We start from the raw sequence: 14,289 nt of genomic DNA, 5'->3' as shown, positions 1-14,289 counted from the left end.
ATTTGAATAGACCAATACTATTTAAAATATTAAAATGATAGATTTACCCTTATCCTCCTCCCCCAATACTCCAAGCCTAGACACTTTTACAATTGAGTTCTACTAAGCTTTCAAGGGTATTCCCTGTAACAAGTTGTTTCAGAAACCAGAAAAAGAGGGAAAGTTGCCAACTTATTTTAAGAGGCTAGTATAACCTTGATGCCATAACCACATAAGGAGCCCAATTTACTTTTCAACATGGATTTGAAAATCCTAGATACAATATTATATCTTCAAGCTGGACATGGTGGCTCATGCCTGCAATCCCAGCACTATGGGAAGCCAAGGCTGGAGGATCACTTGAGGCCAGGAGTTTGAGACCAGCCTGGACAACACAGCAAGACCCCATCTCTACAAAAAGAAAAAGAAACAGAAAAAAAAAAATTAGATTGTCAAAGCCAATGGTGTTTATTGAACCATGATCAAGAACAGATTATCCCAAGAGTACAAGGAACACAACAAAAGAATCTATAAATATAACTAATTAATGGATTAGAGGGGAAAGTCACATTTATTTCAATAAGCATGGAAAAAGTACTTGATAAAGTTCTACATTTGATGTTAAAAGCTCTCAGCAGCTGGGTTTGGTGACACATGCCTGTAGTCCCAGCTACTCAGGAGGCTGAGGCAGAAGGACTGCTGGAGCCCATAATTGAAGGCCAGTCTAGGCAATATAGTAAGACCCCAGCTCTTTAAAAAATAAAATAAAAGCTCTCAGCTAAAAATTAAAGGGAAATTGCCTGGCCAGGCACAGTGGCTCACACCTGTAATCCCAGGACTTTTGGAGGCTGAGGTGGGAGGATTTCTTGAGGTCAGGAGTTTGAGAACAGCCTGGGCACCATAGCAAGACTCCCGTCTCCAAAAATAAAATAAAAAATAAATAAAAAGAAAGGGAAATTCCTTGATAAAAGCTATATAACAAAACTCTATAACAAACACCATACTTAATGGAGAAATGCATTTATTTCAGCAATTATTAATTGTCTATTATCTACCAAGCATTCCTCTATGTGTTTAGGTATATCAATGAACAAAACAGAGATTCCTGCCTTCGTGGAGCTTACATCTATTAGAAGGAGCAGATGATAAAAATATATACAGTTGGCCCTCCATATCCTCAGGTTCCACATCTGCAGATTCAACCCACCTAGGATAGAAAACATGTGAAAAAAATCCACTAAAAAGTAACAATAACAACAATAAAAAATAATACAAATTGTAAAAACAATGGCCAGGTGCAGTGGCTCATGCCTATAATCCCAGTACTTTGGGAGGCTGAGGTCAGAGGATCACTTGAGGCCAAGAGTTGAAACTAGCCTGGACAATATAGTGACACCCCATCTCTACAAAAAATAAAGATAAAAAAATTAGCCAGGCAAGGTGGCATGTACTTGTAGTCCTAGGTACTCAGGAGGCTGAGGCAGGGGGACTATTTGAGCCCAGGAGTTCAAGGTTGCAGTGAGCCATGATTATGCTACTATACTCCAGCCTGGGCTACAGAGTTAGACCCTATCTCAAAACAAAACAAAACAAAACAAAACAAAAATACAGTATAACAACTATTTAAATAATATTTACATTGTATTGCACAGTATAAGTAACCTAGAGATGATTTAAAGTATACAGGAGGATGTGTGTAAGTTATATGCAAATACCACACCATTATATGTAAGGGACTTGAATGTCCATAGATTTCAGTATCCTAGGGAGTCCTGGAACCAATCCCACATGAATACCAAGGGAGAACTGCATACAATAAGAAAATTATATAGTATATTAGAAGGTAACAATTACTAAGGAAAAAGAAAACACTGGAGGTGAGTAAAGGGTATCAGAATGTATGTAAATGTGTGTGGAGGATGTTAGTTTCAAATAAAATGGTCAAAGTGGGTGTAACTAGGAAGGTAACATTAAATATATTCCCTTTAGAAATCTCAAACAGCCTGGGCGCGGTGGCTCACGCCTGTAATCCCAGCACTTTGGGAGGCTGAGGCGGGCGGATCATGAGGTCAGGAGATCGAGACCATCCTGGCTAACACAGTGAAACCCCATCTCTACTAAAAATACAAAAAATTTGCCGGGCGTGGTTGCGGGCGCCTGTAGTCCCAGCGACTCGGGAGGCTGAGGCAGGAGAATGGCGTGAACCCGGGAGGCGGAGCTTGCAGTGAGCCGAGATCGCGCCACTGCATTCCAGCCCTGGCGACAGAGCGAGACTCCGTCTCAAAAAAAAAAAAAAAAAAAAAGTCAAACACATCAGCCGGGCACGGTGGCTCATGCCTGTAATCCCAGCACTTTGGGAGGCTGAGCTGGGTGGATCATGAGGTCAAGAGTTCGAGACCAGCCTGGTCAACATGGGGAGACCCCCGTCTCTACTAAAAATATGAAAATTAGCCAGGCGTGGTGGCGGGTGCCTGTAATTCCAGCTACTCGGGAGGCTGACGAGGAGAATTGCTTGAACCCAGGTGGTGGAGGATGCAGTGAGCCCAGACTGCACCACTGCACTCCAGCCTGGGCAACAGAGTGAGACTCTGTCTCAAAAAATCAAAAACAAAAACAAATCTCAAGCACATCAAGGATCACTTCTAATCACCACTATGAATAATAATTATTATTTATAATAATTTATATATATATATATTTATTCTTCTTCTCCTGGCCGAGAGAAGATATTTTCAACATGAAACCAATGAGGACCAATATTTAGAATACACAAGGAATGCCTAAAATTCGAAAACAAAAAGAAAAATGGAAAAATTGGTAAAAATATGAACAGAAAATTCACAGAAACTGAAACCCAGATGACTAATAAGAATATCAAGAAGGCTGGGCATGGTGGCTCACACTTGTAATCCCAGCATTTTGGGAGGCCGAGGCGGCCATATCACCTGAGTCCAGGAATTCAAGACCAGCTTGGGCAACATGGAGAACCCTCTCTCTACTAAAAACACAAAAAAATTAGCCAGGAGTGGTGGTGCAGGCCTGTAGTCCCAGCTACTCGCAGGGGCTGAGGTGGGAGGATCCCGGGAGATGGAGGAGCCCTGATGGGGCCACTGCACTCCAGACCAGGCAACAGAGCAAGATCTTGTCCCCCCAAAAAACAAAAACAAACAAACAAACAACAAATATATATATATATATATATATATATATATATATATATATGAAATGAGGTGTTATAACACATCGAGAATCAGAAAAATGCAAAGTAAAACAATGGAATACCAAAACACACCCTCGGATTGGCAAAAGTTAGAAAATTGGTGAGCACATAAAGAAAGGGGAACTCTTGGCCAGGCGCGGTGGCTCACGCCTGCAATCCCACCATTTTGGGAGGCCTGGGTGGGCAGATTACTTGAGGTCAAGAGTTTGAGACCAGCCTGGCCAACATAGGGAAACTCCATCTCTACTGAAAATACAAAAATTAGCCAGGCGTGGTGGTGAGTGCCTGTAATCCCAGCTACTCAGGAGGCTGAAGCAGAAGACACTTGAGCCCTGGGGGCAGAGGCTGCAGTGAGCCGAGATTGTGCCACTGCACTCCAGCTTGGGCGACAGAACGAGACTCTGTATCAAAACGAACAAACAAGAAGAAATGGAACTCTCCTGCACTGCCGGAGGAAGTAAACACTGGTCAAGCCATTCTGGAAAGCAGCCTGAAAAGTCCCTAGGCAAATTAAGTATACATAGACCCTATGACGGTACAATCCCACTCCTGGGTGTGTTTCCAAGAGAAATCTTTTGCATGGGTCCATAAAATAGTATTTTCACAACACTGTTTGTAGAAAAAGAGTTGAAGCCATCTAGCTGTTTATTGCGGCAATATAAATTTGTATAAGGTTTAACTGGTTTCCCTATGGATAGAAGGAGTCAAAAACTCAAATGCCTGAAGGTCCTCATGGACATAACTAATAGGTAAAACTGGCCAACTAAGGACAGGACTAGTGTAAAGAAGATAACCTCTACTCAGCTCCAGACAACTGTTAGCAGGTGGGACTTGGGGAAAAGAGCTACCCTAATATACCATACTTCTTCAAATTTAAAAACTCCATTGAGTAACACCTTTATTTTATGTATCATTAAGTAAGAAAAGATGCTGCCAGTTATAACACACTATATCTCAGTAATACGAAAATGTGAAAAAAAGTGTCCAATGGTGAAACATGATATTTCTTTTTCTTTTTCTTTTTCTTTTTTTTTTTGAGACAGAGTCTTGCTCTGTCGCCCAGGCTGGAGTGCAGTGGCTCAATCTCAGCTCACTGCAAGTTCCGCCTCCCGGGTTCACGCCATTCTCCTGCCTCAGCCTCCCGAGTAGCTAGGACTACAGGCGCCTACCACCACGCCTGGCTAATTTCTTTTTTTTTCTACTTTTAGTAGTGATGGGGTTTCACCATGATAGCCAGGATGGTCTCGATCTTCTGACCTCGTGATCCGCCCACCTCGGCCTACCAAAGTGCTGGAATTACAGGTGTGAGCCACCGTGCCCTGCCCCAATATTTATTTTTCAAGAGAAATTGGAAATTTTGGTTTTAATGTGAAATATCATCATTTGAAGACATTGTCCTGAAGTGGCAGGTCATAAGGGGGAAAAAAAGACACTGAAAGATATATTTTTTTAAATTGAAATACTATGTGGGTCAATATTTCTGGAGGGACCCAGGTCTGCTAGTTTGCAGACTAAGCTAGTTCTAAATACAGTCATGAGCTGCATAACAAGTTTCAGTTAACAACCAACCACATATAAGACAGTGGTTACATAAGATTGTAATACTGTAACTTTTCTATGTTTGTTTGTTTGTTTGTTTATTTGAGACAGGGTCTTGCTCTGTTGCTCAGGCTGGAGTGCAGTGGTGCGATCTCAGCTCACTGCAACCTCCACCTCCCAGGTTCAAGAGATTCTCATGCCTCAGCCTCCTGAGTAGCTGGGATTACAGCCACTCGCCACCATGCCCCGCTAATTTTTGTATTTTTAGTAGAGGCGGAGTTTCACCATGTTGGCCAGGTGGATCTTCAACTCCTGACCTCAGGTGATCTGCCCGCCTCGGCCTCACAAAGTGCTGGGATTACAGGCTTCTGGGATTACAGGCGTGAGCCACCACACCCTGGCCGCTTTTCTATGTTTAAATACACAAATACCTTGTTTCAACTGCCTACAGTATTCAGTACAGTAAAATGCTGTAAAACTTTGTAGCCTAGGAGCAATAGCCTACACCATCTGGTTTTTGTAAGCATATTCTATGATGTTTGCAAGGCAAAACTGCCAATAATGTGTTTGTTAGAATGTATCCCTGTCATCATTAAGTGACTTATAACTGTACTGGTTCTGATTCTCTATTTGAAGATTTTCAACAATCACCATGGTTCATACTTTCATAAATATTTAGGTCTGAGCCTTTCTTCACCTGAATATAAACCTAGGTTCCAGAACTTTTAACTTTCCTTGGCAGTGATTTTCAGCTAACTGCTTGGGGAACAAAGTAAGGAAAGCAGGGGGGAAACTACTTTTTAAAGAGTGGTATTTCATCTTGTTGAGGGCAGGCATGACTTCCTCATCATTTCCATCTCCTGGGCTCAATTTCTGCCCACTTATATAGCACTGGAATCACAAAAAGAAGACAAGTAATTATGCTTCTTCTTCATAAACATCTCTATCCAGTAGGACATCACATACTTTGCTCAATAGCTCTGGCTGGGTCTGCAATCCTTTTCAAACGACTAGTTAGAACTACCAAGTATGTAAGCAAGAGAGTGAACACATCAAGTAAGAGTTGAGGAGCATCTCTAGGTAAAACCATTACTTCATAAAGAGCTCTCATTGGATAGACAGCTGGTAGATTTCAAACCTAAGGCAACAGCATTTCTCAGTGTGGTGGGATGCCCTCCAATTTTACAATCACTTGAGGTGTGTTGTCGAAATGCACATTCCTGAAACCCCCAATCATATTAAAAATTCATAATCTGCATTCCAACAAGCCCATACCTATGCATACTGAAATTTGAGAATCACTGCTCTAATATATCCATCAGAGTGTGCTTTACAGTGTCACCTAATAACTGCACTCGTAGTCATTCAGAAGGCAACCTGGGTACATCACAGGTTACGAAAACTGCTGCAATCCGTGTTATACAGAACCCTCTGGTAACCAGCCCCTCCCTGCATCTCGACGGGGGGGGGTGTCACTAAAATTACTTCTATGTAAAGAGATATCTTTATCTACACTCTCCTTCCCATCACCCTTCCCACTCCAATACGCTCTTTTTAGAGAATTTCCTGCTCTTCGCCCTCCCTTTTCTCCTGTCTGAGTCCCTCCACCTTAACCCAACCTCCGATCCACCCCAGGCCGCCCTCACCACAGACCACCCCCGGCCAGGGCTTCTCTTTCGCCTCGGGCCCCTGACTCCACAGAGCTAGCGTCAGCTACCGGCTCCCTTCCGCTGTTCAAGGACCCCCAGACCCTCAACACTCCACAGTCACCCTTTTCACTCTCAATCTTCTCTCAGCTTTGGCTACGCGGCCCGAAAGGTACTCACCATTCCGGCGGTTGCTACTGTCACTGCTCTGGTTGCTAGGGCCCGCGGGGTCAGTGCGCGTGCGCACTTCTCGGCGCTCTCGGCGGAAGCCCTATCCCCGGCAGCGGTCCTTTCTCTCCGCCCTCAGGGTGGTGCGAGCGGGGCATTGTGGGACTGCGTGGCGGCCGCCGGGGTCCTCCCGTCCGGCTGTTGCTGGCTGCCCTTTTGCTTCCTTAGGTCTTAACCCCGCACAGGAGTAGTCAGGACCGAAAGCAATTTCAGCTGATCTGTAGTGACTTGTCCGCCTAAAGTTAAAAACCTTAAAACGTCCCCCTAACAACTGCCCTTTTCATAAAATAATGTTCTTAATTCCTTTGCCCTACCGATGGCCTTTCCCACCCTTTTCCGGACGAGGGGAGAATAAGCGGCTTGCTGTAATTTCCCTCTCCATCCCATCCCACTGAGAATACCAGAGCCAAACTCCACCGATTTTATGTTTCTTTACCCCGGATCCTCCAGGGAGCCAGAGGCAGCTGAAAGCTCGGTTCCACATTTTAAATATCACAAATTGTTGGTTTTAATCATCAGGGTGTCTTTTTTTCCCCACCTACCAAATGAGCTAAAAATTATTAACAATAATAATAATTCATAGAGTTGCTAGGGGTATGGTGAAGTAGGGACACACAAATACGCTGCTGTTTATAATTGATACAGCCTTTCTGGAAGGCTGTTGGCTGTTCAAAAACTTTTGCACCCTTTGTGATCCAGCAGTTCCACTTCCAGGACTTTATCCTGAGCACAGAGATGTATGTTCAAAGCTTTAATAGAAAAAAAAAAAAAATCAACTCAATTATCAACAGAAGAGAATTGGTGGCCGGGACTGGTGGCTCACGCCTGTAATCCTAGCACTTTAGGAGGCTGAGGAGGGCAGACCACTTGACCACTTGAGCCCAGCCTGGCCAACATGGTGAAACCCCGTCTCTACTAAAAATACAAAAATTAGCCGGGTGTGGTGGCACGCGCCTGTAGTCCCAGCAATTCCGGAGCCTGAGGCACGAGAATTGCTTGAACCCGGGAGGCGGAGGTTGCAGTGAGCCGAGATCGCGCCATTGCACTCCAGCCTGGGCAACAAGAGTGACACTCCGTCTCAAAACAAACAAACAAACAAACAAAAAGAGAAAATTGGTTAGTAGTACTGAACATCCAATGCAATAATGTACTTCCACTAAAAAAGTACAATTGACTTGCTGAAAGGCATCTATTCACATCCAAAGATAGTCATATTTCAAGTAAAAACAGAAGTTACCAAACAAAATAGTTGGTACGATTTTCCTTTAAAATTATACATAGTGGCCTGGTGCAGTTTGTTCATGCCTGTAATCCCAGAAATTTGGGATGCCAAAGTAAGAGGATCCCTTGAACCCAGGAGTTCAAGACCAGCCTGGGCAACGTAACAAGACCCTGGCTCTGTAAAAAATAAAAATTAGCGAGGCATGGTGGTACACACCCATAGTCCCAGCTACTGGGGAGGCTGAAGCAGGAGGATCATTTGAGGAGTTTGAGGCTTAGGTGAGCTCTAATTGTGCCATTGCACTCCACCCTGGGCAACAGAGCCAGACCCTGTCTCTAAAACAAAAAACAAAACAAAAAAATGGAAAAGTTATACATAGTACACACATGTATATAAACATATATCTAAAAGGATATTATGAGGGTTTAATGTTTGCTGTGGACTGAGTGGTGGTACACCAAAATTCATATGTAGTGATCTGGTGAGTTTCAGTTCTTTGATACTTTCTGAGATGTCTGGGGGATACCTAAATTTTAAGCTTTAAAACCGGAAGGGTCAATTTCTATGTTTATTTTTTAAAAAACTGTCTATGGAACTATTGGATAGGTTTCAAAATCTTGGTACACTTCACATAAAGAACATTTTGAGTTCCAGATTCTCAAAGGTTAAAAACATTCACACAGAAAATAAAAGAATTATATAACTTGGACCCTTCTTTTGTTCTTTCATATCCTACAAAATGACAAAATAGATTCCAAAACCTGTTCACCAGAGAATGTGTGGGTCTGCTTGCTCTTATTTCAGGCCTGGATAAAATAAGTTGAAAGAAAGTTTAAAAATAGTATTGAAGGCCGAGCGTGGTGGCTCACGCCTGTAATCCCAGCACTTTGGGAAGCCGAGGCAGGCAGATCACCTGAGGCCGGGAGTTCCAGACCAGCTTGACCAACATGGGGAAACCCCGTCTCTACTAAAAATACAAAATTAGTTGGGCGTGGTGGCGCATACCTGTAATCCCAGTTACTCTGGAGGCTGAGGCAGGAGAATCGCTTGAACCCTGGAGGCGGAGGTTACAGTGAGCCAAGATCGCACCATTGCACTCCAGCCTGGGCAACAAGAGTGAAACTCTGTCTCAAAAATAAATAAATAAATAAATAGTATTGAAACAGTGTTCCCTAATTCAGAATATCTAGCAGACCCTTTGAAAAGTATAAGTAAAATAGCGTTAAATGATACAAAACAGAACCAAATAGAGTATGTTAAGAAATCTTTAACTTTTAGGGCCTGACACAGTGGCTCACACCTGTAATCCCAGCACTTTGGGAGGCCGAGGCGGGCAGATCACTTGAGGTCAGGAGTTCGAGACTAGCCTGTCCAACATGGCAAAACCCCGTCTCCACTAAAAACACAAAAATTAGCTGGGCATGGTGGCTCATGCCTGTATTCCCAGCTACTCGAGTGGCTGAGGCAGGAGAATTGCCTGAACCCAGGAGGCAGAGGTTGCAGTGAGCCAAGATCGCGCCACTGTACTCTAGCATGGGCGACAGAACGAGAACCTGTCTCAAAACAAAACAAAGAAATCTTTAATTTTTAAGCAAAAATGTGGACCAAACAAAAGAGAAGAAAAAATTGTCACATTTAAGAAATGAGTTAGAGATTAAGCAAAATAGTTAAAAGTTACATACCTTAAAATTTTAAAGAACTTAAACCCTAGGATAGGCACTAATTCTTAAGGTTGTTTATATAATAGAGAAGTTTATCAATTCAAATTAGAATTAGCTGACTGGGTGCAGTGGCTCATACCTATAATCCCAGCACTTTGGGAGGCCAAGGCAGGAGGATGGCTTGAGGCTGGGAGTTCAAGACCAGGCAGGGTAACATAGCGAGACTCCATCTTTAACAAAAAAAAAAAAAGAAAAAAAAAAAGAAAAGAAAAATTAGCTGGGCATGGCAGCATGAGCCTGTAGTACCAGCTACTCAGGAGGCTGAAGTGGAAGAATCACTTGAGCCCGGGAGGTCAAGGCTGCAGTGAGCCATGATCATGCCAGTGCATTCCAGCCTGGGCAACAGAGCGAGACTCTGTCTCAAAAAAATAAATAAATAAAAAATAAAAATAAAATAAAATAAACCTTGACCAGGCATGATGGCTCATGCACTGCATTGCAGCCTGGGCAACAATAAACCTCTTTTTAAAATCTTACACAAGGGCCAGGCATGGTGGCGCACGCCTGTAATCCCAGCACTTTGGGAGACCAAGGCAGGTGGATCACTGGAGGTCAGGAGTTTGAGACCAGCCTGGCCAACGTGGTGAAACCCCATCTCTACTAAAAATACAAAAATTAGCCGGGCATGGTGGTGCACGCCTGTAGTTCCAGCTACTCAGGAGGCTGAGGCAAGATAATCGCTTGAACCCGGGAGGTGGAGGTTGCAGTGAGCTGAGATCGCGCCACTACACTCCACCCTGGGTGACAAAAGCGAGACTCAGACTCAAAAAAAAAACAAAAACAAAATCTTACACAAAAACCCCTGAAATCAGGAAGTGGTATTTACACACACACACACACACACACACACACACACACACCTTTTTTTTCAGTTTTTGGAGACAATGTCTCACTTGGTTGCCCAGGCTAGATAGGCTGGCATATAGTGGTGTGATCACAGCTCACTGTAGCCTCAACCCCACAGGCTCAGACGATCCTCCTGCCTCAGCCTCCCAAATAGCTAGGACTGTAGGCATGTGTTATCACCCCCAGCTAAATTTTAAATTTTTTTGTAGAGACTGGGGTCTTGCTATGTTGTCCAGGCTGGTCTTGAACACCTGAGCTCAAGCTCCCACCTTGGCCTCCCAAAGTGCTGGGATTACAGACCTAAACCACCTCACCAAAGCCTGTATTTTTTCTTGATGTTAATAATTTGAAACTTGTATTCAATTTTAAAAATAATGTTAATTTGGGGAAAACTATTTAATAATACTATAAATTAGGGCAACAACTCTTCAACCTCTGCCAACAAGACGCCTCGCAAACCACTTTTTTTTTTTTAGATAAGAGTCTCACTCTATCACCCAGGCTGGAATGCAGTAGACCAATCGCGGCTCACTGCAACCTTGGCCTTCCAGGTTCAAGCGATCCTCCCACCTCAGCCTCTCAATTATCTGGAACCATAAAAGTGTGCCACCACACCTGGATAATTTTTTGTATTTTTGATAGAGACGAGGTTTTGCCATGATCCCCAGGCTGGTTTTGAACTGCTGAGCTCAAGCAATCTGCCCACCTCGGCCTCCCAAAGTGCTGGGATTACAGGTGTGAGCCACCGTGCCCAGCCGCAAACCAGTCGTAAGCACAAGATTACTGATCAACCAAAATCAAAGTCTAGTAATTAATATCGTTACCTTTCCCTTCAAATACGTAAAGACAAATGGCAACTGCAAAACTAAAACTAAATTATAATGAGGACCAGAACTTTTAACATGTTTCAATTCTATACATTTTAAGTGTTTAGAATAAAAACTCATAACTTCATCTAAGATTATTCTAACAAGTTAAAGCTCACCCACAAACTGTAATTAAGTTTTTGGTGGAGAAGGTGGAAGGTGGAAGGGATAAACTCTGTCTTTCCCTCAGATAATTACATTGTCTACATGTGTAATTATCAATTTGCAACTAGAACCTAGGACCTGCCTGTTTTAAAATATAATTTCAAACAAAAGTGTGAAGGAAAATTTTTAAAATTACACCAAGATAAGGGAACTTTGGAGAATCAAAGCAAGTGTTTCTCAGTAATTAGTTGCCATTCTAAAGACAAATATCTTAGAGTTCCCAGCTTTCTCTAAAGATCCTGGAACAGGGTGCAGCTAGACACATATCAAAATCTGATTAACAGCAGAAAATATTCTGTGACTTCAGTCCACCACCAACTAGCCTCTGAGTCATCCTACTAGAATTCACTCTAGCCTCTGACTATTATGAGAAAATTATCATAACCCGGTTGTTCCTCATCACAAAACCAGGGGCCTATATGCATGTATTCACCCCTGGTCAAAACATATCTAAAACGGCTGGGCGCGATGGCTCACGCCTGTAATCCCAACACTTTGGGAGGCTGAAGTGAGTGGATCATTTGAGGTCAGGAGTTTGAGACCAGCCTGGCCAACATGGTGAAACCCCATCTCTACTAAAATACAAAAATTAGCTGGGCGTGGTGGGAGGCACCTGTAATCCCAGCTACTTGGGAGGCTGAGGCAGGAGAATCACTTGAACTCGGGAGGTGGAGGTTTCAGTAAGCCAAGATCAAGCCACTGCACTCCAGCCTGGGCAACAGAGCAAGACTCTATCTCAAAAGAAAGAAAGAAAGAAACACATATCTAAAACTTCTGGGACAGATGCAGCAAACAAATAGTCATACATCGGTTTTTTAGATCTTTGGAGGTACAGAAGGTGGCAGGAAGAGTAGGTGGGAAAGGTGGGTAAGTGGCAGCTTGAAAGCTGGCTTTCGGTTAGCAATTACCTTGAGTTAAAGCTCAAACAAACCAAACAGAGAAATATGGATAGTTCCAAAGCTGCAGGCTGTGATGAACTTGAATTTAGCATTTTTATTTCTTTTAAAAGCTTGCAGATGACCATGAAAAGTTCAGATCTCAGTCATTTTTTGATAAAAATATTCAGTCTGTCTCTGGATTTGCTCTGAAGCATAACTAAATTTGAGTGTCTAGCCCAGCGAGGCTGCACATTCCTGTAATCCTAGCACTTTGGAAGGGTGAGGCGGGAGGACTGCTTGAGGCCAGGAGTTCAAGACCAGCCTGGGCAACAGAGCAAAACTCTCCCTGCCTCTTAAATAAATGAATAATAAATTTAATTGTCTAGTTAGCCTTTACCCTAAGTGCAACTGCAAAAACTCCAAGATCTTCCAAGACTCAATCTGAGCAATAGCATGAGCTTTGAGCTGCCCCCACTCCCAAAATAGGCACCCTCAATACAGGATCCAGGGCTACAGAGAAAAAAGGACTGTAAGGGGGAATCTATTCTGTGGCCAGCATTGGAATAGCTTAAAAGAGTAAAATTTGTCTTCCCATGTTCTTTGAGACACTTCACAGCTATGTCAGTATAAACAGAGCTCTTCCAACGCCTGATATCCTCTCCAACAATAAAAAGGAAATGGGCATTGGCTTTTTCTTTTTTTCTTTTTTCTTTTTCTTTTCTTTCTTTTTTTTTTTTTTTTTTTTTTTTGAGACAGAATCTCGCACTGTAGGCCAGGCTGGAGTGCAGTGGCACGATCTCAGCTCACTGCAGCCTCCGCCTCCCGGGCTCAAGCAATTCTCCTGCCTTAGCCTCCCGAGTAGCTAGGATTACAGGCATGTGCCACCATGCCCGGCTAATTTTTGTATTTTTAATAGAGACAGGGTTTCACCATGTTGGCCAGGTTGGTCTCGAACTCCTGACCTCAGGTAATCCACCTGCCTCGGCCTCCCAAAGTGCTGGGATTACAGACGTGAGCCACTGCGCCCAGCCGGCACTGGCTTTTTAAAGAGGGATACAGCTTTTCTGATAGGCTTGTCCAAGGGGTCTTCCAGTGCTTCTTTAACCGTATACTCCTCAATCAGTGGCAGAGATTCTGTCTAGGTTAAAAGGCAGTCCTAGCAGGATCAAGCTACCACAGGTAGGGCGTAGTTGTGTTTGAGATGCAGCCACTGATGGTCACGAACACAGCTATATTTGGGAGAAAGCTAGCCATGGAAAATGCCAACTCTGACCCTTTGCCTGAGCCAATCACTGCAATGTTTGGACCTTTGACCTGCAGATTGAAGAAAAAGAAGGCAAACACGGAAAGAGACAAAGGAAAAATGAAGCATAATTGTTAATGGGATCACCAAAGTCCTCAATAAAGGAAAGTCCTTTTTTTTTTTTTTTTTTTGAGACAGAGTTTCGCTCTTGTTGCCCAGGCTGGAGTGCAATGGCGCAATCTGGGCTCACTGCAACGTCTGCCTCCCAGGTTCAAGCGATTTTCCTGCCTCAGCCTCCCAAATAGCTGGGATTACAGGCATGCTCCACCAAGCCGGCTAATTTTGTATTTTTAGTAGAGATGGGGTTTCTCCATGTTAATCAGGCTGATCTTGAACTTCCGACTTCAGATGATCCGCCCACCTCAGCCTTCCAAAGTGCTGGGATTACAGGCGTGAGCCACTGTGCCTGGCCAGAAAGTCTTTTATGAGTTTTTTAGAGTTATCAGACAGCTCTAGTATTTATTTATTAATTCAACAGGTATTTGTTGCAGGTATTTTCCAACCCATTAGTAACACTTCCTTTATTCACTCTCTTCTGGAGTAATTCGTTCATTTCTCTCATACCACTCACCTTTGGGTGACTTTGCACAAATTTAACTGCCTCTTCAAAGTAATCTAAGTTTAAGTCTTTCATGGCTGGAGGTAGATCTTCATAGCCAAAAAATGGCAAAGCAGA

General features: G+C 43.3%; 1 protein-coding gene across 4 annotated transcripts in view; it reads right to left on the bottom strand.

Moving 5' to 3' along the window:
* The window catches only part of DNAL1 (dynein axonemal light chain 1), a 59,899-nt gene extending 52,106 nt beyond the window's left edge, over nt 1-7,793 (bottom strand). The window contains exons 1-2 of one of the 4 annotated variants that reach the window (XM_063596317.1): nt 1,104-1,186; nt 230-390 (exon numbers count right to left, since the gene is read on the bottom strand). Coding sequence is in view for 1 of the 4 variants with exons in the window: in XM_003824147.4 (XP_003824195.1) it covers nt 6,565-6,567 (3 nt within the window). In the remaining 3 variants the exon portion in view is untranslated. Of the gene's footprint in view, nt 1-229; nt 391-1,103; nt 1,187-6,564 lie in introns of those variants that run through there. The other 3 variants (XM_003824147.4, XM_063596318.1, XM_063596319.1) reach the window with 3 other exon arrangements.
* Between the last annotated feature and the right edge of the window lie 6,496 nt (nt 7,794-14,289).

This window comes from Pan paniscus, chromosome 15 (genome assembly GCF_029289425.2).
Source record: "Pan paniscus chromosome 15, NHGRI_mPanPan1-v2.0_pri, whole genome shotgun sequence".
In the NCBI taxonomy this organism is placed as follows: domain Eukaryota; kingdom Metazoa; phylum Chordata; class Mammalia; order Primates; family Hominidae; genus Pan; species Pan paniscus.
Note: the sequence above shows the minus strand (reverse complement) of the source record. Positions and strands in the feature narration are given on the sequence as shown.